The sequence below is a fragment of the Mixophyes fleayi genome, chromosome 12, assembly GCF_038048845.1.
Source record: "Mixophyes fleayi isolate aMixFle1 chromosome 12, aMixFle1.hap1, whole genome shotgun sequence".
Lineage (NCBI taxonomy): Eukaryota > Metazoa > Chordata > Amphibia > Anura > Limnodynastidae > Mixophyes > Mixophyes fleayi.
Genome location: NC_134413.1, coordinates 33,000,345 through 33,027,257, shown reverse-complemented (window position 1 = coordinate 33,027,257; position 26,913 = coordinate 33,000,345). Strand labels below are relative to the sequence as shown.

General features: G+C 41.3%; 2 protein-coding genes across 5 annotated transcripts; one reads left to right on the top strand and one right to left on the bottom strand.

The window, feature by feature from the left end:
* Positions 1 to 1,004: 1,004 nt before the first annotated feature.
* LRRC57 (leucine rich repeat containing 57) lies at positions 1,005 to 16,965 on the bottom strand. 4 transcript variants are annotated; one of them, XM_075193389.1, is made up of 7 exons: positions 16,844 to 16,963; positions 14,176 to 14,258; positions 13,253 to 13,434; positions 12,683 to 12,818; positions 6,567 to 6,835; positions 4,865 to 5,050; positions 1,005 to 1,689 (listed from the first exon to the last, which is right to left on the bottom strand). In XM_075193389.1, exons 3-7 carry the CDS (start codon positions 13,334 to 13,336, stop codon positions 1,648 to 1,650), a joined length of 717 nt encoding a protein of 238 aa, XP_075049490.1. In that variant the 5' UTR covers positions 13,337 to 13,434; positions 14,176 to 14,258; positions 16,844 to 16,963; the 3' UTR covers positions 1,005 to 1,647. The 4 variants fall into 4 exon arrangements, with proteins under 4 accessions (XP_075049490.1, XP_075049489.1, XP_075049491.1 ...); XM_075193388.1 differs by lacking the exon at positions 14,176 to 14,258 and having other exon boundaries at positions 13,253 to 13,437; XM_075193390.1 differs by lacking the exon at positions 14,176 to 14,258.
* A 53-nt stretch (positions 16,966 to 17,018) lies between these two features.
* Positions 17,019 to 22,568, top strand: HAUS2 (HAUS augmin like complex subunit 2). Its single transcript, XM_075193392.1, has 6 exons — positions 17,019 to 17,252; positions 18,067 to 18,159; positions 19,150 to 19,219; positions 20,859 to 20,991; positions 22,000 to 22,108; positions 22,238 to 22,568. The coding sequence occupies exons 1-6, from the start codon at positions 17,166 to 17,168 to the stop codon at positions 22,421 to 22,423; spliced, it is 678 nt and encodes a 225-aa protein (XP_075049493.1). The 5' UTR covers positions 17,019 to 17,165; the 3' UTR covers positions 22,424 to 22,568.
* The last annotated feature ends 4,345 nt before the right edge of the window (positions 22,569 to 26,913 follow it).

Below are 26,913 nucleotides of genomic sequence, written 5' to 3'. Positions count from 1 at the left end.
TGCAGTATGAATGGTGTTTCTAAGCTGGGACGCTCCGAGCCCCGGCAAAAACCCGGCTTGAAAAACCCCGGGATATTGCCGGGGCGGCAGTATGAAAGCGGTATTAGTACTAGACTGGGGTGGGAGGATTGTTAAGGACACAACACTTAACTGTGTCAATGACATGCTTTTTTTTTTTTTTTTTTTTTTTTTTTTTTCTCCATTTCAAATTGCATTGTAATGATACACACCACATTATTCTTCATGCTGCCAGAGGATGACTCAAGTGACCCCAACTTGGCTTGTTGCTTCTATGAACAGGAATGGTATTGCTTTCAGAGGCAATAATTAACAATGGCACTTGGTATGTTTATCGACTTGTAGAGTTAATTTAATATTCCTGAAAGCTGCATAACTCAAGTTATCTATTGTTATTGATTTTTGTTTAACCCATAATGATAACATATATAGGTAACTGGGGATTTCTAAACACCGTAGCTCCTTTATTATTTTCCTTAAGAGTGAATGAGTAGGTAACTGCCAACAAGAATACCAGTCGGGCATGATTCTCTTATCTATTTCCATATGTTCATTACGGTTAGCGGATATACCAGTGTTTGCTAACCTGTGACACTCCAGGTGTTGTGAAACTACAAGTCCCAGCATACCATTCCAGCAATAAGTTGCTATAGGTTGGCAAAGCATGCTGGGACTTGTAGTTTCACAAACACCTGGAGTGCCACAGGTTAGCCAACACTGGGATATACCAATGCTGATGGGAAGACCATTCCTGGTCTACATGCAAATCCAAAGTAACTGGGTTAATAAAAATAAATTGTCTTAAGTGGCCAACATCGCTTCTACTGGTATGTCCGCTGTGGTGTCCTCCTTTTACCACTAGTGGTATCTTGTCCAACTTTGTTTAATATAATCGATGCAATGCTGCAGAGGTTTTGTTTTTTTTATAAAATCTCCCAAATTGCAGTAGATTCAACATATGGCAAAATACCCCACTGATAACCTAATGGAACACAAAATGTATTTATTTTTATTTCTTTATCAGTAAGGTTTTGTGGTGTATTCTCGCCTCTATACGTAGCACGTTAATTAACATTTTAAATAATTGTCCATTCTTTTGTTGAACATTTTATATTTGAAATTACGTTGTTATAAAGCAGTGCACATACAATGGTAAGTGTAATGACAACATAAGTTAAATGATTATTATTTGTGCTGGTCAATCTAAGCCAATTTGGTTAAAATGTGATCACCCCTGAAACAAAACAAATGGGAACGTAGTAGCAATGTTGTTTTTGATATAATGTAATAGCAAATCTTTTCATAATGTGTCTATTAGTTAATTCAGAATTTTCTTTACATGCTCAATACAAGCAAAACTGTATGAATTAAACATCTGTTTTCAATTTAACTTAACCAACCCGGAACACAAACTGCTTTGACTTAAAGCAGTGTCTCTTCCAGCTGTTATAGCTCACCCATCCTCATTCTCCCCCATCTGTCCAGGCTGTTTGTGCATGTGAGTGCTCTAGCTTATTTAAGTAACGCTGAGCCCCAGGAAGCAGGCCCTATATCCAGACCTGGCCCAGGCAATCCGGCAGGTAAGTTGTCGCAGCTAAGTGTTAACTATCCAGAGCATGTATTGTCCAGTCACACAAACTTCTTCCGTGTGGCAGTGAATCGTTCCATGTACTGAAAATAGAGATGTAAACTTGTCAGTAAGACAGAAAAAATTGTATTAAGGTACTTCCCAAACATCTGCATCTGAACTAGCAAAAATCATTTAATAACATGCAAATAACACACGAGTGCAGTTCAATCACCCTTGTTTTCAACTCTAACTTGCGCTGTGCTGTTATAATAGAGATTTGGATGATTGCTATGGGTTACAGCACATTTATACAATCACACCATGTTAAGCCATCTTGGGTCAGAGCAAATCTGCTGAAAAATCATGCATGTACAATTCTCCAGTGTTTTCTCCCAGCCCATGGTTTAGAATGCTGGTTATATGAAAGCAGAGTTATGCAGCCACCGAGACCCATGATCTGTAGGTCTACTTCATTGGTGTAAGCAACCTCTGCAAACCTAAACTATAAGCTGGCTTATATAAAACAACAAAAAACTTAAACCTAAAAAAACTGTTTTGGGAGCTTGTAACAATTAAAAGTAAACTTGAGCATGGGGCAATTGTCTTTTACTATACAAATGGCTGATAACAGGACAATAGCTTTCACACAATATATATATATATATATATATATATATATATATATATATATATATATATATATATAGTGTTAAAATAACATGAAATATCTCATTCTGCAAAGACATGGGAATAAATAGTGAATATAGATAGAACACAACAGGGGGAATTCACTTGGCCGCGTTACTGCCGAAAGTAACGTGGCCTGCGCACTATTATTGTTACTACAGCAAAAGTGCACAGTATTACCGTTAGCACGGTAATGTTAATGCTGATTTTTGTTCGCAGCCCTCGGGGCCGAACACAAAAATCCAGGTTACCAAAAAGTACAAGCATCAACTACTGCCACTATATTCTTCCTGATCTCTGATGGCTTTAATTATACAGAGGGGAAGTGTAGATAAGTTGGAGGTTTAAATTGGGAAGAAAGAAAATTCCCTTTTTATGGGTCTTTCATATTCATAAAAATATTCAAATGAGTTAAATAAATTTTACATTTTCAAAACGGTCACACTAGACTCTACAAACACTTCAATTGTTAAACTTCTCCCAGCAGGATAATCCAGAGCACAACCTACATTATTTTATTCATTTTTAATATTTAAGCCACTGCAATGTTTTTAGTGGTCCAGACCTGAATCCCATCAAGTATCTGGATGATTCCAGAATTGTTGTTCAATAGCCTACTGCATTCAACCTGGTGGAACGCTAGCAATATGGGATAAGGATTGCAGTGCCAGATGTGTAAAGCATATAGAGACTTACCCAAATAGCCTTACAGATGTAAGTGCAGAAAAGTGTACTTCACACCCCTACTGTTGTAATACTTGTTAGAATATCAGTTGTCTGTTTATTTGTAATTGGCAAAAGGCTTTACTTTTTTCAATTTTTTTTTTTTTAATAATTTGACATTGCAGATTGTTTAGTGGTAAGAGCTCCTAAATAAATCAATGATGGAAGAAAATAGGTTTGCCCAGATGGTTTAAAGAGGTATAGTTGGCTAATGACACCTAGTTACAGGTGGTCTCTCATGGGTTCAGAGATCATGTTTTCCCTCTGAAATCCTGGAAGGTCACCCACAGTGCAAGTCCAACTGGACAACACCACTACAGAGGCTTTTATCACCAGGTTGGAAAGACTAGCAGGTAAGTGATTGCTGAGGCACACATACCAATGATCCCGCCAAGGTGTACCTGATGGTGTCCAGTCACAACTTCAACGTTACACTGCTACTCGGACCCCTAGCAACAGAAAAGGGTGTCTTTCTCACTACTTTACTGTACAACTGGTACCTATCCCCCAGACTGGTCATGCTACAGCTTATAATCAAAAAGTCAAGTACTCTGCTATCCTCATAAACTCGAAGGGCCTGGTCCTCAGATGGTGTCACACTCTTAGCCAATGACTTGCAGCATCTTCACTGGATCTAAGAGTAAAGTTGCTTTCTGAGGCCATAATCCCAACCATGCGTAAAGCAAGGACAGTTGCACAAGTGTAACCCTACTTCTCGTGGTGTGAACAGGAATACCACCACTTTAGGATCTTTCTCCTCCCACATCTTGTGGAGTTTCTGCAGTTGGACCTAAGTCTTAGATTATTGAAGGGTAAAATTTTGACTCTTGTGACCCTTTTGTGGTGCCCTTGTGATTCCCATTGCTCACATGTGGATGTTTGATCAAGGTGATGCCCATGTGTCTCCTTATCTCTCTCTGGCACAGCTTTGGGATTAGTACTGCACATGTGTCCTGATGGATTCCGATTTGCTCCGAAACTTCAGGACACCTGCATTCGGCACCCCCTGCTAGGAAGGGGAAATAGTAGGAATTGCCCGAGAGAGAAGTGACACGAGAAACGGATGGCAAGAAAGAGTAAGTCCTAATACAAAGTATACTATCTGGATAAATTAATGGACATACTATGAGATGATACTTTGGACATTTTTTGGACTATTTTAGCTTATTTATGGCTCAAATTGATTTTCTCAGGACATACCAATAGGAGGCAATACGAACAATCGATATAGAGTGCACTGATTGAATTTTAATATGTTCTGGCCAGAACTATTGTTAAACGTAATGTAAGTAAATGCTGATTTTATTCAAATACTGTTGTTGGAATTGTATTACACGTGGAGGTGAAGCGCCAAAGGGTACCAAAAACACATACTGCGATTGTGTCTTTATATCCTGAAATCCTGGACTAGACCTTGTTTCTCTGTTTTTGCCATACTCCAATCTTTAGTCTTGGGTTCCATTATTTCTTGCTACTGTATCTTTTCACAGGAGCAATCATCATATTTTTCACTCACTACTGACCCCTCCTGACGTTTCAGCAATCATTGTATCACACAGAAACCTTAGAACCCACTTGCATGACACTAGCTAATCACACAGTACTGTCTTGCAGGAAGAGGAGCCAACTTTTTCTTACTTAGTGTCCAACCTACAAGCTTCAGGACCTATATTCACTGTTTCTGTCCCACAATAAACCACAGAGAGAAAAAGTATAAAATTCCTGTTATTGTGCTCTTTTTTTTTTAAGCATCTTTTATGCCACTTTCACATAATTAATGTGCTCATATATAAATATTTTCCATACATATATCCATTCTTCCCCACTAATGTACATCTACCCAAGTTACACCACACATACACTGACCTTTTCATAACCATCCAGGTCCCGGAGTTGTTTTATCTCAAAGAGGTTTCCTTCCACAGCCAACAAGGAAATCTGGGAATCCCTGAGGATGCTTGGTGGCAAGGTGCTGAGCTCTAGACAGTTCTCCTCTAGTCGAAGTACCTTAAGACGTGGGCACCGAGAAACCTGAACCGAAATCTGTGATATCTAATTAAAGGTAACCAAAATAGTGTTAAATTGGTGTATTGAAAGTATATTTCATAAAATCCCCTACCAAGAGACATAATAGATATATAGGGAAAAAAACATAATAAAATGGCTTGACTGAAGATATACAGGGCAAGGTCATATGGGCGTTTTAGACCAGAAAACAGCAGTGTTCTATATTGAGGATAAGCTCAAATAGTGTAAAATTACAGTGAATGGGAAACACTATTCCCCTCACACCAGGTAGATTCATAGAAAGGTAAACATCTAAACTTTTGATAGCACAATTTCTCTGGTATAACAGTGAAATAGCACACCAATGTCATCATTAATTTTTATATAGCGCCACTAATTCCGCAGCGCTGTACAGAGAACTCACTCATATCAGTCCCTGACCCATGAAAAGAAAAGGAGACCGACAGACTGTGTCTGTCAGTCAGTCAGTCAGTCAGTCAATCAATCAGTGGAGTGTGAGAGGAAACCCACGCAAGCACAGGGAGAACATTCAAATTCCACACAGATAAGGCAATGGGGAATTGAACTCGTGACCCCAGTGCTATAAGGCAGAAGTGCTAACCACTAAGCCACCATGCTGCCCATTCAGATTATGTTACACAGACTGAGTGCTTACTCACTGTAGAACGCTGTGGTTTCTGGTCAAAAAACTGAAGTGTTCTGAAACATCAGCGTGACTTTGAATTAGGTGGGCGTAGCCATTTAAGGAGATATTTCAGCATGCAGACAGATATTTGGTCTTTTTCACCCCAAACTGGACCAGCACTGCAATCTTGAGTGTGGTTATGCAGAGGTTGGGTAGAACAAACACATTACACCACTTGTGATCAGCATATGTTGTCCACACCACCACATGCTGTGTCTTTCACTAGCAGTCTTCTGCACAGAGTTCACCTTTAACCCTTTACTATAGTGGTAACTGTTTCCCAATTTTCCTAGGTACTACATCCAGTAGCATTCATACTCTGTATTTTTCTTTGCTGCTATGGAAATGAATGCATATATTTCTAGGGAACACATAGAAAACACTACCCATAAACTGATGATGGCAATCCCCTAATTCAATACTTTACCTAGATTATGGATCATTTGTTTTTTTTACCCCTCCTGTGAGTAGACTAGAGGAATGGTCAAGAGAGTGGCAATTACAGTTTAATGCCAAAAAATACAAAATCATGCACTTGGGTCTCAAAAATCCAAAGGCTAAATATAGTATTAATGGCACTATAATAGAAACTACTGTAGGACATGCACTGAAACTGGAGGGAAGTAGGTTCAGAGGAAATCTGAGAAAAAAATAAATTCACAGAAAGGGTAGTGGATAAGTGGAATGGCCTCCTATCAGAGCAATTTAACCATGCTTGGGATATACATAAGGAAATCTTTGCAAAAATAGATCTGATGTTACCATAAGTTAAAAATTGGGAAGACTAGATGGGCCAAGTGGTTCTTATCTGCCATTAGATTCTATGTTTACTGATCAAACTTTTGTTTTACTAACCTGGTTCTGGTTTAAGTTTATCTCTATGGATTGCATGCCAGCCACCTCATCTGGTACGGCCTGGATTTTATTTTTTGACAGATCCACCACATCCAAGTGCCGCAAGCTGCAGAGCTGGGTGGGTATTGCACGTAACTGGTTGCCAGACAGGTTGAGAGTCTTCAACGCAGATAGCTGACCAAAGTCAGCCGGGAGACGGCTAATATGGTTGCTGCTCAGATGCAGGGTCTCCAGCTTTTTCAATTTGCACAACTCATCTGGTAGCCTGGCTGAAAAAGTAAACGAGAACTTAACGAATAACATAAGGCTCTACAACAGAAGACCCTATATAGCTGTGAATGTACATCTCGCTAAACTTCTGGCAGCATCCCAAAATTTGTCATGACTGGCTGGGGGAGTGTACCTGGCCGAAGAGAGCATCTCAGGTGTAGACTGTAAGCTGATCACAAGATGCTCACTTACAATCTACAGATATTCTCTTCCACCAGGTATGCATTCCGTGACCAATCGTGATAAATATTGTGATGAGGCATGAGTTGGTCAGTGTATTGGGAAGAAAAGCAGAGTGTATATATAACCAGTGTGGTTCATGCCTTACTTAACCAAATTACATCCCAACATGGTCAGGTTCATGTATAAAAATACTGGATTGCCTTGAATTGTGGCTAGCATGGCAGCAAGGAGGCCTCAGTGATTTGGAAAGATGGGTGATTGTTGAAATGCACTTGGCAGGAGCTTCAGTGACCAAGACAATACAAACATGCCAATATTTTATGAGCAAATATGTCTAAGGTGATTTCAGCATGAAACTCAAACGTGAAAAATCATCGTCCTCAAAGAGGAACCGTAGGTGGAAGTGCATGCTCTAGGATTGTGATATCTGTGTAAGACAAAACAGCTGTAGATAAGCTACCTGCAAATTTCAACTGGTGGCCCGATCAGCCAGTTTTATTAAAAATAGACAAAACTTCAGAGAGGATGGTATCATAGTCGGGTTGCAGTACATAAACCAGTCATCACACCGGTTTCAATTTCATTGGTGCAAAGAGAACAGGAAGTGGGATACTGAGCAGCTGAAGAAGGTGAAATGGTCAAATTAATCATCTGTTGAAGTCGTATAATTGGATGAACGAAAGTATATTGGTTTAATATTGGTTTGCCGTGCGTATTGCGAAGCGTACGCCACGTAACACGTGGTGTGATGTGATCGCACGGTAAAATACGCACGCACACACTAGCATTACAACATTTAGTTATTTATACAATTCATATTGGTTCCGTTACACTGTAATTTATGAGCAGATAGCATTTGGTTTATTATTAGTTTATATAATATGATTATATGTACATTTTAGTGTTATTAAAGGTTTAGGTTATAGGAAAGGTGTCATGCCTGATATCATATTGAAGCCCTAATCATCAGCAGCTGTCCGGTGCAGTCGGCGAAGAGATCGCACATTGCATACTTTAGTTATTGATATTAGGGAATAAACCTTTGTATGATGCTGGCTATGAAAGGAGCAGACCCCCTGGAGAGACGACCCCCTCCTTTGGATTCCTTAGCTTGAAGCAGCCTATGAACTGTTTACCCTGAAGCCACCCTGTGCCTGGGCCTATGGAAGCAAGCTACGTCATCTCTATTGTTCACAATGAAACACTGACTGTATATTTAAGCTGCATCCCCCACCAGGGTCAGTCAACTCTGACCACAGTTATCTAACAGATACACTGTTCCATTGGGACCCATGGAAGCGCAGCGATTGCAGCGGTATGTATGTATGTAACTTTTGGTATTGGCTGTGCTGTACTGTACTATAATATGTTAATGTATTGAATTGTTGACTATTTACAGCTGCTAAAATAAACCACCATGTGCTTTGGACACACATACAATTGATTGAGCAAAGCTTATTTTAAAACGATAGAATTACTTTAATACATCCTTCACCATATTCTTGACAAATGGATGAATGCATATGTAGCACCAACCTAAAGAACTCTACAGTGCAGAATGCTTGTTTCCAACAGTGATGGGTTGTGGCATGATTTGGGTGCAGTCATTTCCTTGGAACACCAGGTAAATATAAAGGTGTGACAATGATATAATGTATCAGGTCCTTCCCAGTCACCGTGACGACTAAGAGAGTTTTCCACCACTATCAACTAATCATTTGAGTGACTTTCATTTGGAAGAAGGTTGATGCATCTCTGCTGCTCAATTCCAGACATTAGTAGACCCAATGCCATGGCCCGTCAAGGCCACACATTTTGTTGTCGCAGATTCTGAATTTGAAATTAACTTTTTTGGCCCTTATCCGCAAAGTATTGAGAATCACGTCAAATGAACTATTCCAAAAGCTTTACACAAATGACAATAAATAAACAACAGAAATTATAAAATAAAGTTTTCATGCCCCATGTAATTGCAGCCATAGGTTAGCATGGATACAAATAATCACATGAAAAGTCACACAATTAATTCATTAATTAATTAGAGGATCACCTTTCAATTCTTTTGTAAATATAAATAGCCCTCTCACTGTGAGGTCACACAACATGCTAGAAATTTCATCTGCAAAAGGAATAAAAATGAATAACAAAACAAAAAAGAGCATTCCAAATAACTATGCAGTATTACCCCCTGCACCTATTTCCTGGGTGCTCCACCCGGCTGCTTTTACATGCCACCCGGCTCTTGGAGCCCAACAGAGTCCTGTTATAATAGGATAAACCATCGTTTCTCCTATTATAACAGGCACTATGTGAGCACTGCAGCCAGCAGTGTGTGTTACACCACTGACCACCAGTCTGACCAGTCCTGGCAGGGTGTATGCAATAACCTCCAACATGATTCATTATTATTGCAAAGTATTACAACTGCCCCCACCTGGCTACGTCTTACTGCCACCCGGCTGGCAAATTTTTCTGGTGAGAACAGTGCTATGATATGATTATAGAGTGGCACAAATCTGGGGAAGGGTACAAGTCCTTTGCAAAGAAACTGAATATCCACTGTGCTGCAGTTTCCTCCTACACTCCAAAAACATACTAGTAGGTTAATTGTCAGCTTCCAAATTGACCCGTGTGTGTGTGTGAATTTAGTCTGTAAGCTCCAATGGGGCAGTGACTGATGTGAGCGAGTTCTCTGTACAGCGCTGCGGAATTACTGGCGCTATACAGATGATGAATATCCCCGAGATCTCTGTGCCCCTCCCCCCAATCTTAGCTGCTGGAAAAGAAAGGCACTTATCAGAGAAGCTACAGAGAGGCCAATTGTGACACTGAATGAGTTACAGAAGTCAGTGGCTGCAATGAAACATAATGTACATGTGCCATCAACCTCCATGGCATCCACATAAAAGGGAGGGTCTCAAGTAGGAAAAATGCTATCTAGAAGATACTGCAGATGTCAGAAAATCTTGTGACCTGATGAGAATGAGATGAAAAAGTTGTATGCAAAAGTTTGGGCACCCCTGGTTAAACTGCATGCTTTACTGAACCTCTAAGTGCAAATAAGGTAATCCAAAATCACTAAATATAAGCATGCTGGCTTGGTGGTTAGCACTTCTGCCTCATAGTGCTGGGATCATGAGTTTGATGCCTGTCATGGCCTTATCTGTGTGGAGTTTGTATGTTCTCCCTGTTTGCGTGGGTTTCCTCTGGGTGTTATAGTTTCCTCCCACAACCCAAAAACATACTGGTAGGTTAATTGGCTGCTATTAAATTGACCTAAGTCTCTCTCAGCGTGTGTGTATGTTAGGGAATTTAGACTGTAAGCTCCAATGGGGCAGGGACTAGAGATCTCAAAACAAGAGCTTTCACATGGAGAGTCAAGTGTTTGTACAGATTGACCAAAGTAAAGCATCTATTCCTGGAAGGAACTTTTATTATAGGCGCTAGACGACAACGATTTTTCATAACCTCTTGTAAACATTGGGCACTAAAAGACATTTGCCAAACCAAACGGCATAAAAGGGGTTGTCCACTTTTCTACAACCCTTAAATGATCATTCCAAACAAGTGGCTTACAATACATATTTGGTAATAATACATGGCACATGTAAGCTTTCATTTAGGAGATCCGCGTGGCCTGGCCTCCTATGGAGTAATATTGTTTAGATTGGTAGAACTGGATAACAGTCACTAACAAAAAAAAAACAACACGGGTGCTTGGGAGGGACCGTTCTTCTTGCTACAGACTCCTGTGCAACAGTTTTAATCTACAACATATTTCCCAATGGCCAAAATCAATAAAGACATATGCAACGCAAAACTGTGCTAAAACAGTTAAGCAGAAAATGAATGGTCAAAATGTCCTACACTTCTAAAAACTGTGTTGAGTATACCCTGGCATGGGGTAAGTGTCTTCCTAGTGCTTAATATTTGTCACAACTACTTACCTGTGGTGCCACGGTCCTGCCAATAAGCCATAACTTTTTTTTTTTTTTTCAATCAAGAGGAGGAGCAAGAAATGAAAAACGACTCCTGAGTTATAGAAGTGGCGCTAAAACAAACACAATTATTGCAAAATATTTATTTTGCAAACTAGTTTTTATAAATGCCCCTATGGTGGAACGTATATCTACAGCACACAAAAGAGCAACAATTTTAAAACAAATGGTCAGACAGAGAACATTTAAATATTACTTCCATATGACAAACTAATTACAATGAACAGCTATCAGATGAGATAAATAAGATAAGTATGTCTGGCATTAAGCAATACAAATACATTTGCATTTATTGAACTGCAATACAAAAACAAAAAACAAAAACAAAAACAGATGATTTACCCAGGCAGACCACAGTAAACTAATTAACCCCCCCCCATAATTGAATAATTCAACATTTCTGCAATAATTCAAATATACATTATTTTTTAATGTTTATAAGTGAATCACCAATTAGAAGGCACAATTCTATTATACAAGCAACCAGCTCTGGTATAACCAATTTTTAATTATAAAATTAAATCCCATCAATGATTAAATTGTCTTATTCGCTCATGTCAGCTCCAGTGCAAACTATTATATTCACCAAATTTCAACAGAAAAAAGTGCAGCAGATGAAGAGCATTAAGCTGCATCCCTAATTCATGCATGACTCCAGCCCTGGTACCCCATCTATGTGATTCTGTCAGTGTGGGGTTAGTGCTGCATATTGAGCACTGAGATCTGCCATATTCCTTAAATTTAACGGTGGCATAAGTCTTCAAGCATCACGTAGATGATCCCTTGTTGAACCCATGTCAATTGGACAAAACAAGGAATACAAACCAACATTGTTTAACAGTTTTAGCACTTTATTGCTGAGGACAGCTAAGTTTACCCGTGTTTGTTCACTACACGAATCCCAACTTTTCATCCAGAACATTTTATTCAGTTGAGTTCTGGTGATTTGGGTATGTTGTTTTATGCAGCAACTGACATTGTGGTTAAATGACACTTTATTGACGAATTCAACATCAGATACACTGGGTAGATCGCTTGTATAACAGAATCACATCATCTCTCTGTTCCTGTTTAAAAATGAACCAACCATGTATATCTGAACTATTAACCTTAATTGTGAATGATTCAATTAGGGGAATTAATTTGGACAAACCAAGAACATGGTCCATCTTTGTTTTTCATTTTTTTTTTTCATGATTTGTTTCTAGTAATTCAATAAATGCGTATCTACTAAAACAGCTTTATTCATTGCTAGTAAAATATAGTGCTGAGGACCGCTATACCCCAAAATGTAAGTTTTCAGACATGAACCAAGATAAAATACATTGTTCAGTGGTAACCTGACAATGCGCTATAGCTCTGTTAAAAAGTAAAATATTAGTTCTCCATTCCATTAGAGGCAGCTGAAGCTCCTCCTACATCCTTAGAATATATCCTGATAGAATCTGATGCTAGTCAAAAATCTGCAGGCATTTAAATTACTGTGACATCACTGGCCCTGCCCCTGAGTATGAACTAACCAATCCTGCCTGTTTACCTACAGAGGTATCTGTCCAAACTAACAGTTACGGTTTACAGTGTGAGCATAAATTTGTACAAAACCTTTTGATCGTAATAAATATTCACTCAACATTATGTACTCTATAGAGAAAAGGAAATGCTTACACAGTCTGTTGTGGTTTAACGACAAGCTCTTGAGAACACTGAATTTTCCCACCGATGGAGGTAAACCTTCTATCTTGTTACTGGACAGGTCTATTGTTCGTAGGTTAGGGGACATCCTTTGCAGTTCTTCCGGGAACTTTGTGGAAACATAAACGGTTCAAATTGAGCACATTTATAAATAAATAAAAGACCACCACAACAACATATGGGGCCTGATTCATTAAGGAACTTAAATTAAGAAGTTTCTTATTTGTCTACTGGACAAAACTATGTTACAATGCAAGGGGTGAAAACTAGTATTCTGTTTTGCACATAAATTAAATACTGACTGTTTTTTTATGTAGCACACAAATATCAACTTTAAATTTCAGTGTACAAATAAGCTATCCAGTATTTGTGTGCTACATGAAAAAACAGTCAGTATTTATCTTATGTGCAAAACAGAAAACTAATTTGCACCCCTTGTATTGTAACATGGTTTTGTCCAGGAGACTTAAATAAGAAACTTCTTAATTTAAGTTCCTTAATGAATCAGGCCCATTGTCTGTAATAGAACAGCCTGCCTCTCACCTCAATCAGTCCCTTATCGGTGAGTTGGAATACACCAGTCTTCTGTGCCGTTTCCAGGTGGGCTTTTAATGCACTATTACCCATGACGCTCAAGAGGACCACCCTCCGTAATGGCAAAGGGTAATACCGCCTCTCACAGTGCTATCACAGAGTCACTTTGCACTGCTTAACTTAGTTCAGTCCTGCTGTTATAAGAAACAAAAATAAAGAAATAACAATAATAAATAATGAAACAATATTTAAAAATAATCCATGGAATTATACATCAATATAATCAAACAGATTTTCATCTTATTTCCCATATGCATAACACATATCTAGAGGCTAAACCCTACCTCCGCTAGTGACACAATGGTTGCATTGCTATCTGGCAGATACTGACCAGTGTGCAACCTGTCTTAAGTTTTTAGGTTCTCCCCGAGTTTCCTGTGGTTGCTCCGGTTTCCTTCCACACTCCAAAGACATTTGTAGGTGAACTGGCTTCTAACTACATTGGCCTTAATGTGTCTGTCAGTGTTCATGCGCAAGTAGTTGGGAAATTAGACTGTCAGACAGAATTGTTATGGAATTGCTTAGAATTCTAATTATGTTATGATATATTATATCATTTTTTTAATGACTGATGTGCAACATTAATATAATGAAGGTTTGATATACTAATTTAACATACTTTACTAATGAAGCACAGCAGTAATTTAGTAGATTTTAGATCTAAATTTAAATGGCGCATCATATATCATTATCACTTTCACTACTGTGCTCTTGAGAAGATGATGATCATGAAGTAACATGCTATTATATAAATAGTTATATGAGTAATTTTGTGTTATGAATAGAGGGTTATTTGGGCAGGGGGGGGGGCATGCAGGGTGTGATGAAATCAGTTAGCAGCAGTCTCTCTCTCTCTCTACATCAATACACACCCTCCATTGAGATCAGCTTGAGAACGCCACAGCAGGACACTTGGAGTGCTCAGAAGCATCTGTCCAAGGACAACTGCTTCTTTCTTGGAAGAAGGGAGAGAACATTATACAAACCTGTATACCTGCTGTATGCCTGTGTGGGAGAGTGGGGTGTCAGGATGCCTAAAATCCCTATTGTGGTTCTCATTATTTTGCAGCTCCTCAGGCCTGTGAGTCAGAATCCACCTGCTGCATTACAGGCAACAGATTACAAGCTGCCTTAAGAAGCTTTAGTGCATCTATGCATTTGTCCTTGTGTGGTCAGATGTCTGTAGTGCTTTGAAAGCTGTTATATTCCTCTGTTTATTGCAGATGGAAGAAAGGAAATATATTAACGTTTAATTATATTACATTAAATCTCCATTTTGAGGTGTTTGTGTTATTTGAGCAGCCAGATTGTTGTTGATTATTTCTGAAGTGATAAACACTTTGGTAGCATTGGATCACTGACAATCAACAAGATACATAAGGTAAAGATCAAAGGTCAGTTATAATACTTTAGGATAGAAAATGTCCACTCATACACCTGTATGAACTAGAACTCGTACCTCAGCGTGCCTGTTTGAGTAACCACTGCGTCCTCAATACACCTGACTGTAAACTACGTCCCAATACACTCGACTGTAAACTACTTCTCCACCTCCCTGAACCCGCCTGACTGTAAACTACTACGCCAACCCCCAACCCGCCTGACTGGAAACTACCACGCCTACCTCCAACGTGCCTGACTGTAAATTACCAAGCCTACCTCCAACGCGCCTGACTGGAAACTACACCTACCTCCAACGCGCCTGACTGTAAACTACACCTACCTCCAACGCACCTGACTGGAAACTACACCTACCTCCAACCCGCCCGACTGTAAACTACACCTACCTCCAACGCGCCCGACTGGAAACTACACCTACCTCCAACGTGCCCGACTGGAAACTACACCTACCTCCAACGTGCCCGACTGGAAACTACACCTACCTCCAACGCGCCCGACTGGAAACTGCACCTACCTCCAACGCGCCCGACTGGAAACTGCACCTACCTCCAACGCGCCCGACTGGAAACTACACCTACCTCCAACGCGCCCGACTGGAAACTACACCTACCTCCAACGCGCCCGACTGGAAACTACACCTACCTCCAACGCGCCCAACTGGAAACTACACCTACCTCCAACGCGCCCGACTGGAAACTACACCTACCTCCAACGCGCCCGACTGGAAACTACACCTACCTCCAACGCGCCCGACTGGAAACTACACCTACCTCCAACGCGCCCGACTGGAAACTACACCTACCTCCAACGAGCCCGACTGGAAACTACACCTACCTCCAACGCGCCCGACTGGAAACTACACCTACCTCCAACGCGCCCGACTGGAAACTACACCTACCTCCAACGCGCCCGACTGGAAACTACACCTACCTCCAACGCGCCCGACTGGAAACTACACCTACCTCCAACGCGCCCGACTGGAAACTACACCTACCTCCAACGCGCCCGACTGGAAACTACACCTACCTCCAACGCGCCCGACTGGAAACTACACCTACCTCCAACGCGCCCGACTGGAAACTACACCTACCTCCAACGCGCCCGACTGGAAACTACACCTACCTCCAACGCGCCCGACTGGAAACTACACCTACCTCCAACGCGCCCGACTGGAAACTACACCTACCTCCAACGCGCCCGACTGGAAACTGCACCTACCTCCAACGCTCCCGACTGGAAACTTCACCTACCTCCAACGCGCCCGACTGGAAACTACACCTACCTCCAACGCGCCCGACTGGAAACTACACCTACCTCCAACGCGCCCGACTGGAAACTACACCTACCTCCAACGCGCCCGACTGGAAACTACACCTACCCCAACGTGCCCGACTGGAAACTACACCTACCTCCAACGCGCCCGACTGGAAACTACACCTACCTCCAACGTGCGCCGACTGGAAACTACACCTACCTCCAACGTGCCCGACTGGAAACTGCACCTACCTCCAACGTGCCCGACTGGAAACTGCACCTACCTCCAACGTGCCCGACTGGAAACTGCACCTACCTCCAACGTGCCCGACTGGAAACTGCACCTACCTCCAACGTGCCCGACTGGAAACTGCACCTACCTCCAACGTGCCCGACTGGAAACTACACAACTACACCTACCCCAACATGCCTGACTGGAAACTACACAACTACACCTACCCCAACATGCCTGACTGGAAACTACACAACTACACCTACCCCAACATGCCTGACTGGAAACTACACCTAACTCTAATATGCCTGTCTGGAAACTACTACACCCACCCCCAACCCACCTGACTGATTGTAAACTATACCTACCCCCAATATGCCTGTCTGGAAACTACTACACCTACCTCCAATATGCCTGACTGGAAACTACACCTACCCCTAATATACCTGACTGGAAACTACTACACCCACCCCCAACCCACCTGACTGTAAACTATACCTACCCCCAATATGCCAGTCTGGAAACTACTACACCACCCACCCCTAATAACTACTCCTCCAACCTATAAAATGTCTCACTGTGGGTGCTATTACAATTTACACATATAAACAAATCAAACAAGTGTAGTAGTCTGCATATATTATAAATCCTACCAGATGTCCCGCATCAGAAGCAGAACAGCCCGTTTGACAACCATAAACATCTACTCCCTACATCCCAGACACAGCTTCTTCCGGAAACTACGCCTCCTCCTCCACAACTTGACACACACAAGATGGCGCCGGATTAGTCCCTCATATTGTGGCGTCAATATTTTCCTGCCATACACAATATGGCGTCAGTACGGATCGCTTGAGGAGTCATATTAGGTTGCCATTTCTGATTGGCTTGTTTCACTCTGAGCGCTCTATTTTGGTTTATAAGAAGAGTTTGTTGCCAGTTTGGTCTGTTCATGTTATTTTATATTGACATCTAATGGCGGCCAATCCCTGGGATCCTGTCCAGCCAACAGCAGCTGCTTTACTGATTGAGAGGTGCCTCGGGGCTGGAGTCCTAACACAGGTATTGTGTGTAAGAAAGTGTCAGATGGTTCCCCTGTACACAAATATCACCTATGGCTGTGTATTACTGAGACATGAGCGATCACTGAGCATGCAAATTTATAGTACAGAGCAAACAAATGTAACTTTAAAAATAAAAGTGGAATAGTGATATTTTGTGCTTACTTTTTAAATTAAAATTGGGATGCAAGAAAGGTGTGATTACATGTTACAGACAAGGAAAACTGGTCGTTTGCATTCCACTTTAGCAATATACCATATATTAAAGAGCATTATTATTTGTTTATGCTGTACTTTAAACTGCACTCTGTATTAGAAACAATCTGCTTTCGACATATTGTAACACATGTTAATTTATGCCAAAGTCTCATGTGTCCTAACTACACTGAACTAACATAAATGCAATCACAATGTCAACACAAGGGACTTATCTGACACTAATTGGAGAGGAGTGATAATAAGAGTTTTGGCATGAACATGGGATATAGGGATTACAACCATGAATATTTTAGCAGAGTAAGTAGCGTTGCTAGGACAAGCTAAGTTACAGGGGGCTCTCCCCTTTTGTTAGGATCCTACTGTGTCTGAAGCTATATTTTGCCAATAACGTAGATTTTTACATCACATCTGGAATTTATGCATGATGTAATGCATAAAATACACTGGCTGTTTATTTTGTATGTAGACATTACTATTATGTTGGTACCAAATGCCTCTGACTTGCTTTGTTATATCTGTAAACCAAAATAAAGTTGTTTAAATACACTGGCAGTGGACAACATTGGCAATTAATAAACGCTCCTTTATGTAACTAGACTGACCTGGACCAAGCATGGGAGGAGACCGCGTGCTTTAGTCGTGTAGAAGAGCTGGAGAAGATATATGCCGTTAAAGCTGAAATCGACCAGGTAAATCATTTCTTTCCATGTTATCCGTGCTCTGCCCCATGCTGCTGGCAACTTAATTTCAGTAATTGAGAAAGGAAGAGACAATGCTGCACAGCAAGTGTCACTGTCTCCTTTGTAATTTGGTTTATTTCTTAGTGGTTAGCACTTCTGCCTCACAGCACTGGGGTCATGAGTCTGATTCCTGACCATGGCCTTACCTGTGAAGAGTTTGTATGTTCTCTCTGTGTTTGCGTGGGTTTCCTCCCACACACCAAGAACATACTGGTAGGTTAATTGGCTGCTATTAAATTGCCCTTAGTCTCTCTAGGTCTGTGTGTGTGTTAGGGAATTTAGACTGTAAGCTCCTATGGGGCTTGGACTGATGCAAATGAGTTCTCTGTACAGTGATGCGGAATTAGAGGCGCTCTATAAATAGCTGCTGCTGCTGATTTAACTTTATCACAACTGTTGTACATAAAATGGGCATTTCCCCTTTTGTCCTCTCTCAATATCGGCGTGAGACCTGTTTACTAGCACATGTTTTTAGACATGGCAGAAGGACCATTGCCTGTAGACGGTACCATCCTTATTATGGAATTCTGATATCCTTGACATTTTTGTTTTTGATCTTGGGCCTCTTTGAGAGATGAGTTTGACAAAATAAGTTTAGAACAGTAATTGTATTAGTATTTGGACTAGGTAAAGCAAACAACTGATCGGTTACAATGTAGACTTCTTTATCAATAGCTTCTTCATAATGTAAGTTCTTGCAATAATAGCTACAGGCCCCCGACATGTTTTTCACCAGCCCTGTGCCCAGGCCTTGTTCTTAACATTTGCTGTAGGCCAATTCTCCACAGGAGCTGTAGCTTGCTGTTATTTTACTCAAATCTCTTATGTGAACATGAACATAAGAATTCTAATATTCTGACCCTCAAACTGGCTGCCTGCACTGTGTGTAGACAAGTGCACTTTATAAATTCTCTGATTCTTCTCATATTTGCTTTACAGAAGACCATCGAACTAGAATTGCTGAGACTCGAGAAAGAGACGGCAGATATCGCTCATCCATTTTTTCTCAGTAAGTTTTCACACTGATCATAGCATGTTATTCTACCACCGTTTGATTTTATAACTGGACTAAATATCTCTTCCGACGTGTGCATGCACTCACAGCCAGCAGTGTAGTCAGATCTCCATAGAGTTTACAGAATCACAATCTTGTCAGATGACTGTTATGACGGATGAAGAGCACAGATCTGAAGGTTAATGTTGTAAAACGTGTATAGTGTGTACACATGAATCGGCATGCTGATCGGGACTTTCAGACGTTGGTAAAATCGTTAATGATATCGCATTGGGAGAAATTTCCTGTAGTGTTCCCATTAAAAAGGATTATTACGTGGTCTATTGACGTCTTGAATTGCACTCTTTCCAATGGTGCAAATGCACTTTACATTTAAGGGTAACCCTCCCTTATAGGTAAACCTAAATAAAGGTACTAATTATGCACACACTAACTTGTATCTGATTTAATTGTACCTAGATGATCTGTGTTCATAATCATGGACTCAGTGGTTAGGGAGTCTTTTTTTTTTTTTGCTAGGTCACCTGTTGGAAACTCTATTTAGCACTAAATGTCATACAACTGAGGCTAAATCCAAGGTGTATTAATTTTATTGAATTATAACTAATAAAACCGATTGGGTTGATGGTAAAATATGAATATAGATGTTCTCAGGTTTCATCATACACAGTGCATGTCAATAAAAATGCAATAATATGATAAAACAATAAATGCAATTAAATTTGTCAGACCTGAAATCTTAAATTCCTTAATTGCTCTACACTAGTTGTTGCAACAAAACACATAATTTACATATGACCCTTATTAAAATAAATACAGAAATATAGCCCATACACTGATGCTGTAGGTTGCCAGTCTTAGGGGGAACAGAAGCAGTACTATATAAGCACCAAATGTCAAATTCCCAAATGTGGGAAATATAAATAGGAAAAAAAAACATTCTTATATGATGGAAATAAACACCAGTTATCCAACTAATACGATCGTTCCTGTAACAGGTGACTTGTCCTCAATACGGATATGTTACCTTGAATTGTCCAAAGTGATGAGTGTGTTTTTATAAAGATATGTAAAGTTGGAATATAATACTTTCTAATATAACTACTGTTCTCCCCAATGTTGTCATTCAGCCTGGGGTACCCAGTGCAAGGGAGCTTGAAAATCCAATGTGTGTCTTGCAAATCAAAAGTGGAGCACTGTCTAATCAATATTCCTTCTGTTATGTGTACCTAGTCTTAGGGGTATATTTTCTAAACTGTGGGTTTGAAAATAAGATGTTGCCTATAGCAACCAATCAGGTTCTAGCTTTCATTTATTTAGTGCGTTCTACAAAATGACACCTAGAATCCGATTGGTTGCTATAGGCAACATCTTCACTTTTTTTATACCCGCTGTTTAGTAACTATACCCCTTAGTCTTTTTAGAATGACATTTGGGGTATGGAAGTTGTCTCCACACCCTATAATAAATCTATATTATGACACTTTTCACAAATGTAAAAAAATCTGTTTACATTTTTGTTGTATGTATTCATTAATTGAATATATAAGCTTATCCCAATTTCATAATATCACTTGCTGTATGGGACTGCAGACCATTTCACATGAAGTTCATATGTCTATTAAAATCCTAGGTCAGAAATATGATGCCCTGCAAACAATAAACAGCCACTTGGAGGCAGTGTTGAGAGAGAAACACAGTCTGAGGCAGAGACTGGCTAAACCATTGTGCCAGGAGAACTTGCCTATTGAAGCTTCGTATCACAGGTACCATACCTCCAATATATAACAAATCACATGGCTTTTACACATGCAGTATGTATTCGTAAACATACATGTATAGCCCTATGTTGTGACTTGTATCAATAAACAGCTAGTGGGAGCAGTGCACCTAACTTAGCCATATATGCACAGATTTGATTGTCCATATTCAATGTGTTTTTTAATCTATTTGCTGGCATATCGTTTAGTGTGTGGGCAACAAAAATTAATAACTACCTAAGATAATTAGATAATCTACTATGATATAGTTTTATGAGTTGCTCTTATGATCCAAATGTTCTGTAGTCTTGAAATGGGCAAAACAATGCATTTTAGACCGCTCATTTCTGAAACAATGTGAAGAATCTTCATAGGAAATAAATGTTGGTCAGTGCTGTGTGTGGAATTCTTAACGATCAACTTAATCTGAATTGCTTTCAGTTTGGTCATTACATTTGTGTCCATGGTGGTGTAATTCGCAAAACCATCACAGGAAATCAATCGGATCTGTACATGTGTTGGCTAGTTTAACCTTGCTCTCCACTTTGTGTTCATTCAGTTGTAGAATCATAACTTGGACCTCTGCTGACTTAGTAAAGTGATAATCAAGACCATAATCCTAAATCATTAATGTAAAGAACCAAGCTACCATCTGTCATATTGATATTTTATCTTGTGTATATATTAATATAATATAAATTAACCAAAAATGTAGTTAGTTTTGCACTGTTCCTGGTATAAAACCACATCAGTATTTTTGAAGATAACTTATCACCTTCTTGTAATCTTGAATGTTAAAGTTAATTTGATCTTACACCTTGTTTTGTCTATTGAAATTTAAATCTAATTTATGAGCAGACTTATGCATAATACTCCTGTGTCTGCTGCATAGCAAACAATATTCCATTGATTCATGTAGACCTTTTTAGTTCTGTTAAACAAAGAGCAAATTTGCCCAGTTTTTACTTGCATGCATAGTCCTGTACGGTTTCAGTAGACCTTGCTTTTCTGTAGGTTTGCTGCTGAACTGTTACCGCTTGCTGTTAAATTCATCGAGAAGCTAGAAGTTTATATCCAGACCATCCACACAATTCCACAGATACCAGAATGTGCTAAAAACTTGGTAAGAGCAACTTGATGTCCACAGCTTGGCAGTGAGGGTCAGACTTCTGCTCTATCCCAGTCATTCATACTGTACTATTGTCCTAGCAGGAAACTGGGTGGATACTGACCTGCCTTAACTCTGTTACAGGATAATGCTTTGGCAAGGATAGAATCTCTCGAGGCAGATCTAGAAGGGGTGACTGAACAGATCTTGACGTGGAGAGAAAAAGAAAATAAACTACTCCAGAGCAACTTCCAGGTCAATGCTGAAGCACGATATAGCAGTATAAAAGAATCTACTACTTATTTGACAATGGAAAATCTGCACCATTAAAATAGTCTGGTTTCTTGTCAAGGTTTCCATTCTCTGCTGTGAAAGATTTATACCATAGCTGGCACAGCATCACGGGATATGTATTTAAATAGCAAACAATATGTAAAGTACAAACAGCACAGTGTGCAAGAATAAAATAACAGTATACAAGACTTTTTCTCTCGTTTTTATGTGTTGTATCAAAGAAGGGTGGATGGGTAGTGAAGGATCGGGGGGAGAAGGGGAAAGAGAAAAGGGGGGTAGGAGTAGGAAAGGCACTAGCAGTATCAATAATATTGCTTAGAGTACTATGTGCAACACATCCGGGGACAAGCGTACCGTACAATTAAGAATAAAACCTCAAACCAAACAAGATTCTTACCCATGGTGCACCACACCCAGCCAGGGGGATCCGGAGGCGGCCCAAAGACTCTGTTCCAACTGCAGAAGAAGGGAGTCGAAGTGGATAGAGGGCTACGGCTTGCTTATAAATACCATGGTGTCCATACTTTGTCAACTTTATGTAAGTTGACATGGAGGTAGTATGTAATGCTCTCCATGCCTGCAACATGCCACATGTAATTCTGTAGTTCCTGCATAGAGGTGGGTTTTGAGTCTTTCCAATGCTTGGCTATTAGAGATTTGGCGGCTGCCAGTATATGGGAGATAAGCTTGTTGAAAAGGGCGCTCTCATCAGGTATGGGGTGTGCAAAAAGGAATGACCAAGGGTTCCTTATCAACATGTTGTTCTGACACAGAATTGATTAGAGCAAGGACCATGCTCCAGAAAGAAACTATACGGTGGCAGGTCCACCACATATGTAGCATCATACCCCTCTGGCCACATTCCAGCCAACAGCTCGGCGTAGCCGTGGGAAATATTCTGGACCGCTTGTCTGGGGTGCAGTACCACCAATAGTACAGTTTATAAGCAGTTTTCTTACTTAACATAGAGATCAAGCTATTGGCAATCCTCCCCAAGATTCATCTGGGGGGGGGGTCCTAGATCCCTCTTCCCCCTTACCATTCGTGTTGGCCTGGCTTGTCAAAGATGGTCTCTGAGCCCATTATAGATCCCAGAAATCATCCCTTTAGTTAGTGGGGCATGGAGACACATATGCTCAAAGAGGTGGGGGGTTAGAGCTTAAAGAGGAGGCAAGGACATAACTTAATGCAGGACCTGAAAATAATCAAAGAAAAGTGGGCGAAAAGGTTCAATCTTGTGGTAGAGATCTGACATGGAGGCTCAAGTTCCATTACCCACCAGGTCTGAAACAACCTGTATTCCTGCTAGTGCCTAGTGTTTAAATTGTTGTGACAAGTTACCAGGTGGAAAGTGTGGGTTGTGCCAGAGAGGAGTCGGGGGGACAATTTGTATTTAACACGACATGAATCCCATAGTGGCAAAAAAATTTTAAGTGGTTGGAAGCATCTGGTGACCTGTCTGCATTAGGAAGGCCCCAGAGTGATGCCATGGAGGGTACCCCCATGAGGTAGGTTTCCCGGTCCATCCACACTATGGTCTGACAGGGGACATAGGTAACTGCAACCTGGGACAAATGGGATGCCAGGTAATAGTTTGATATCTGGAAAACCTCTACATCCCCTAGCCCTCTTGAGCACTGCCACCGAGATTCTACAGGGTTTGTCATGCCATAGAAATTTAAGAAAAGAGGAATGTAAGTCCCTAAAAAGTCAGGTACTTTCACCGGGACTCTGGAAAAGATAGAGAAGCTTAGGGATAATGTTCATCTTCACAGCGATAATACTTCCCAGCAATGATATAGCTCCTCCGAATGCCCTGTTTGATTTTACTCCTGTTTGATTTTAGTCAGGAGGGGGGTAAAGTTTTCCTGGTATAAACTATCATAAAAAGAGGTAATGTAGATTCCTAAATACCTGATCTTATTCGTCTGCCAGTGCAGAGCAAAATTAGCCTGGTCCTAAGGGAAGGGGAGGCATAGAGGAGCATGGACTTTTATAGCCTGATAAGAGGCCATACTCATCCATGAGACTATAGGGAGCAGGCAGAGACTCCTGGGGATTTGTAAGGGAAAGGAGTATGTCGTCTGCAAAGAGGGAGATCTTAAATTCCTGGGGCCCCAACACCACAGCCGATATAGCCACTTGTCGGATCATTTCCACCAAGGGCTTTATAACTAACGTGAAGACTAAAGGTGACGGGGCCGTCCTACCTTGTCCCGTTGGAAAGGGAGAGGGGGGTCTGATAAAGTGCCATTAACTAAGACCCTAGCTGTGGGGGAATCGTAAAGGGCAGCTACCCCTGTCAGGAATTCAGCCGAGAAGCCATACGCCTTCAAGACATGAAACATAAAGTCCCATGAATCCGGTCGAATGCCTTTTCGGCGTCTAGGGAGAGCATTGTGGCTGGGATACGGCTCTGGTTGATTATTTGAACTAGGTCTATCGCGCGACTGGTATTATCTCTGGCCTGACTGCCTGGGATGAATCCCACCTGATCGTAGTGTATCAGATCTGGAAAGACTCTGTTCAAATGGTTGGACCAGATATTTGCATATATCCTAACATCTACATTAAGAAGGGAGATAGTATGATAGCTTGCATAATTATGTATGACTATGATACGTGCTTCCAGCATCGATTTGGGAAAGGGGGTGCTATGCAAGACAGCATTGAACAGGGTGTGGAGGTGGGGGACCAAGATCTGAGATTTGCGGGACTCTGAGCCACTAGTGGAGGGAGCCAGAGTGCATGATCTCTACAGTGTCATCTACTACAACATTAAAGTCCCCTGCCATGACCACTTCTCTCTGGTGGACCTGAGAGAGCAAAAGAGGCAAAGAAAGAACGTCGATTTTGATTCGGGGCATACAGATTAACTAATGTACATAAGGTATTGTTGAGTTTCCCCACTAGAATTAGGAAGCGCCCGTCGGGGTCAGAGTGGGAAGCCATCAGCTCGAATGTCACATTGGAGGCAAGGAGGTAGTAACACCAAGCTTCTTCTGTCTAAGGTCGCAAGCATGGAAAGTAGAGGGGTACAGCCTAGACTATGAGTAAAGTGTGTCTCCTGGAGAAAGACTCTTTCAGCCCTATGTTGTTTGAGTGTAAGCTAAAGTGTGGTACGTTTTTGTGGGCTGTTCAAACCTTTGACGTTCATAGAGAAGATCCTAATAGTCAGAAAGGTAGAAAATGGGCCGCCCCAGGTCCCCCGGCGAGGGTCATAGGCGCTGGAGGAAAACAAAGAAATAAAACAATGTCAATACTGTGGCAATGAAGGTAAATAGAATCAAAATGTGCCTGAAGTAAGGAGAGATGAAAGGGAGGGGAGAAGGAAAAAAGGGGAACAGGGAAGTGGACAGGACCAGTATGTCAGGTCCGTGAGGCCGGCCAGGAAAAGCGAGGGTCAGTGCATGTGGCAGGGAAAGGCCGAGCAAGGGCAGCATACCCATTATGGGGACGTGGCCAGGGACACAACACAAGGGGGTCTAATCGTTCCAACTGCAGGAAGTGAACGTCCTTACCACTTCCAGACCAGGGTAAAAAAGCTAAGATTAGAGCTAAGAAGTGGAAGAATGTCGTGCGGAATGGGGGGTGACTACTACTGCTCTGGTCGTGTATAAAAAAGAGAGTTAGGGCAGTAGTAGGGAAGGAATCTGATACAGTGAGAAAACAGTGTAAACACAGAAAATTAGTTCAAAACAAGGCAGGACAACATCCCAAGACCCGCAGCTCCTCCTCGTCTACATGAGAAGGACCGAAAACCAGCGGTCCGTCATGGAGAGAGGAGAGAAACGAGGCAAGGCGGCTTCTGGTATAAAGAACACAAAAAACACATATCAAGAAGGTGGAACAGAGACAGGTGGTTTAGTGGTCTTGTCACAGTCATCCACTCAGTAGTCTGGAGCTTCCGAGGAGGAGAGGTGGGTCCCAAGGACCTGGAGCCCGGTCCTTGTGTTGAGGGGTGAATAGGAGGGGCCCGAAGTCCCAAAGTCTCGAGGAGTCTGACTGCCTCCGCCATGGTCCGGACAAAATGGAGTTTGTTGTGATGCCAGAGGAGGAGGCGAAATGGAAAGCCCCAGCAATATTGGATACTGTTGTCCTTAAGGATAGAGGTCACTGGTTTCATCTTAGGTCTCTTGAGGACGGTAAGTGGGGCAATTTCCTGGAAGATTTGCAGGGAGGCATCGTCAAATAGGATTGAGTCAGTCTTACGAGATTCACATAGAAATCCCTCCTTAGTGGTGTAATAGTGACAATGAAGGATAACATCTCAAGGTTGGGAGGATTCCTGAGGATGAGGACGAAGGGCTCTGTGGGCTCTGTCCAAAAGGAGCTGATCCTCCAGGGTAGCAGTGGCTTAATGTGAGAAAAGTCTTTTCAGGTACTGATCAAGGAGGGATTGGTCCACTGCCTCAGGGATACTTCTAATGTGCAGATTATTGGGCGGGGCCCTGTATTCTTGATCAACTTGTTGTTCTTGCAGATGAATCATATCTTGTTGTAAGCGCTGAAGGTCAGTCGCCGTG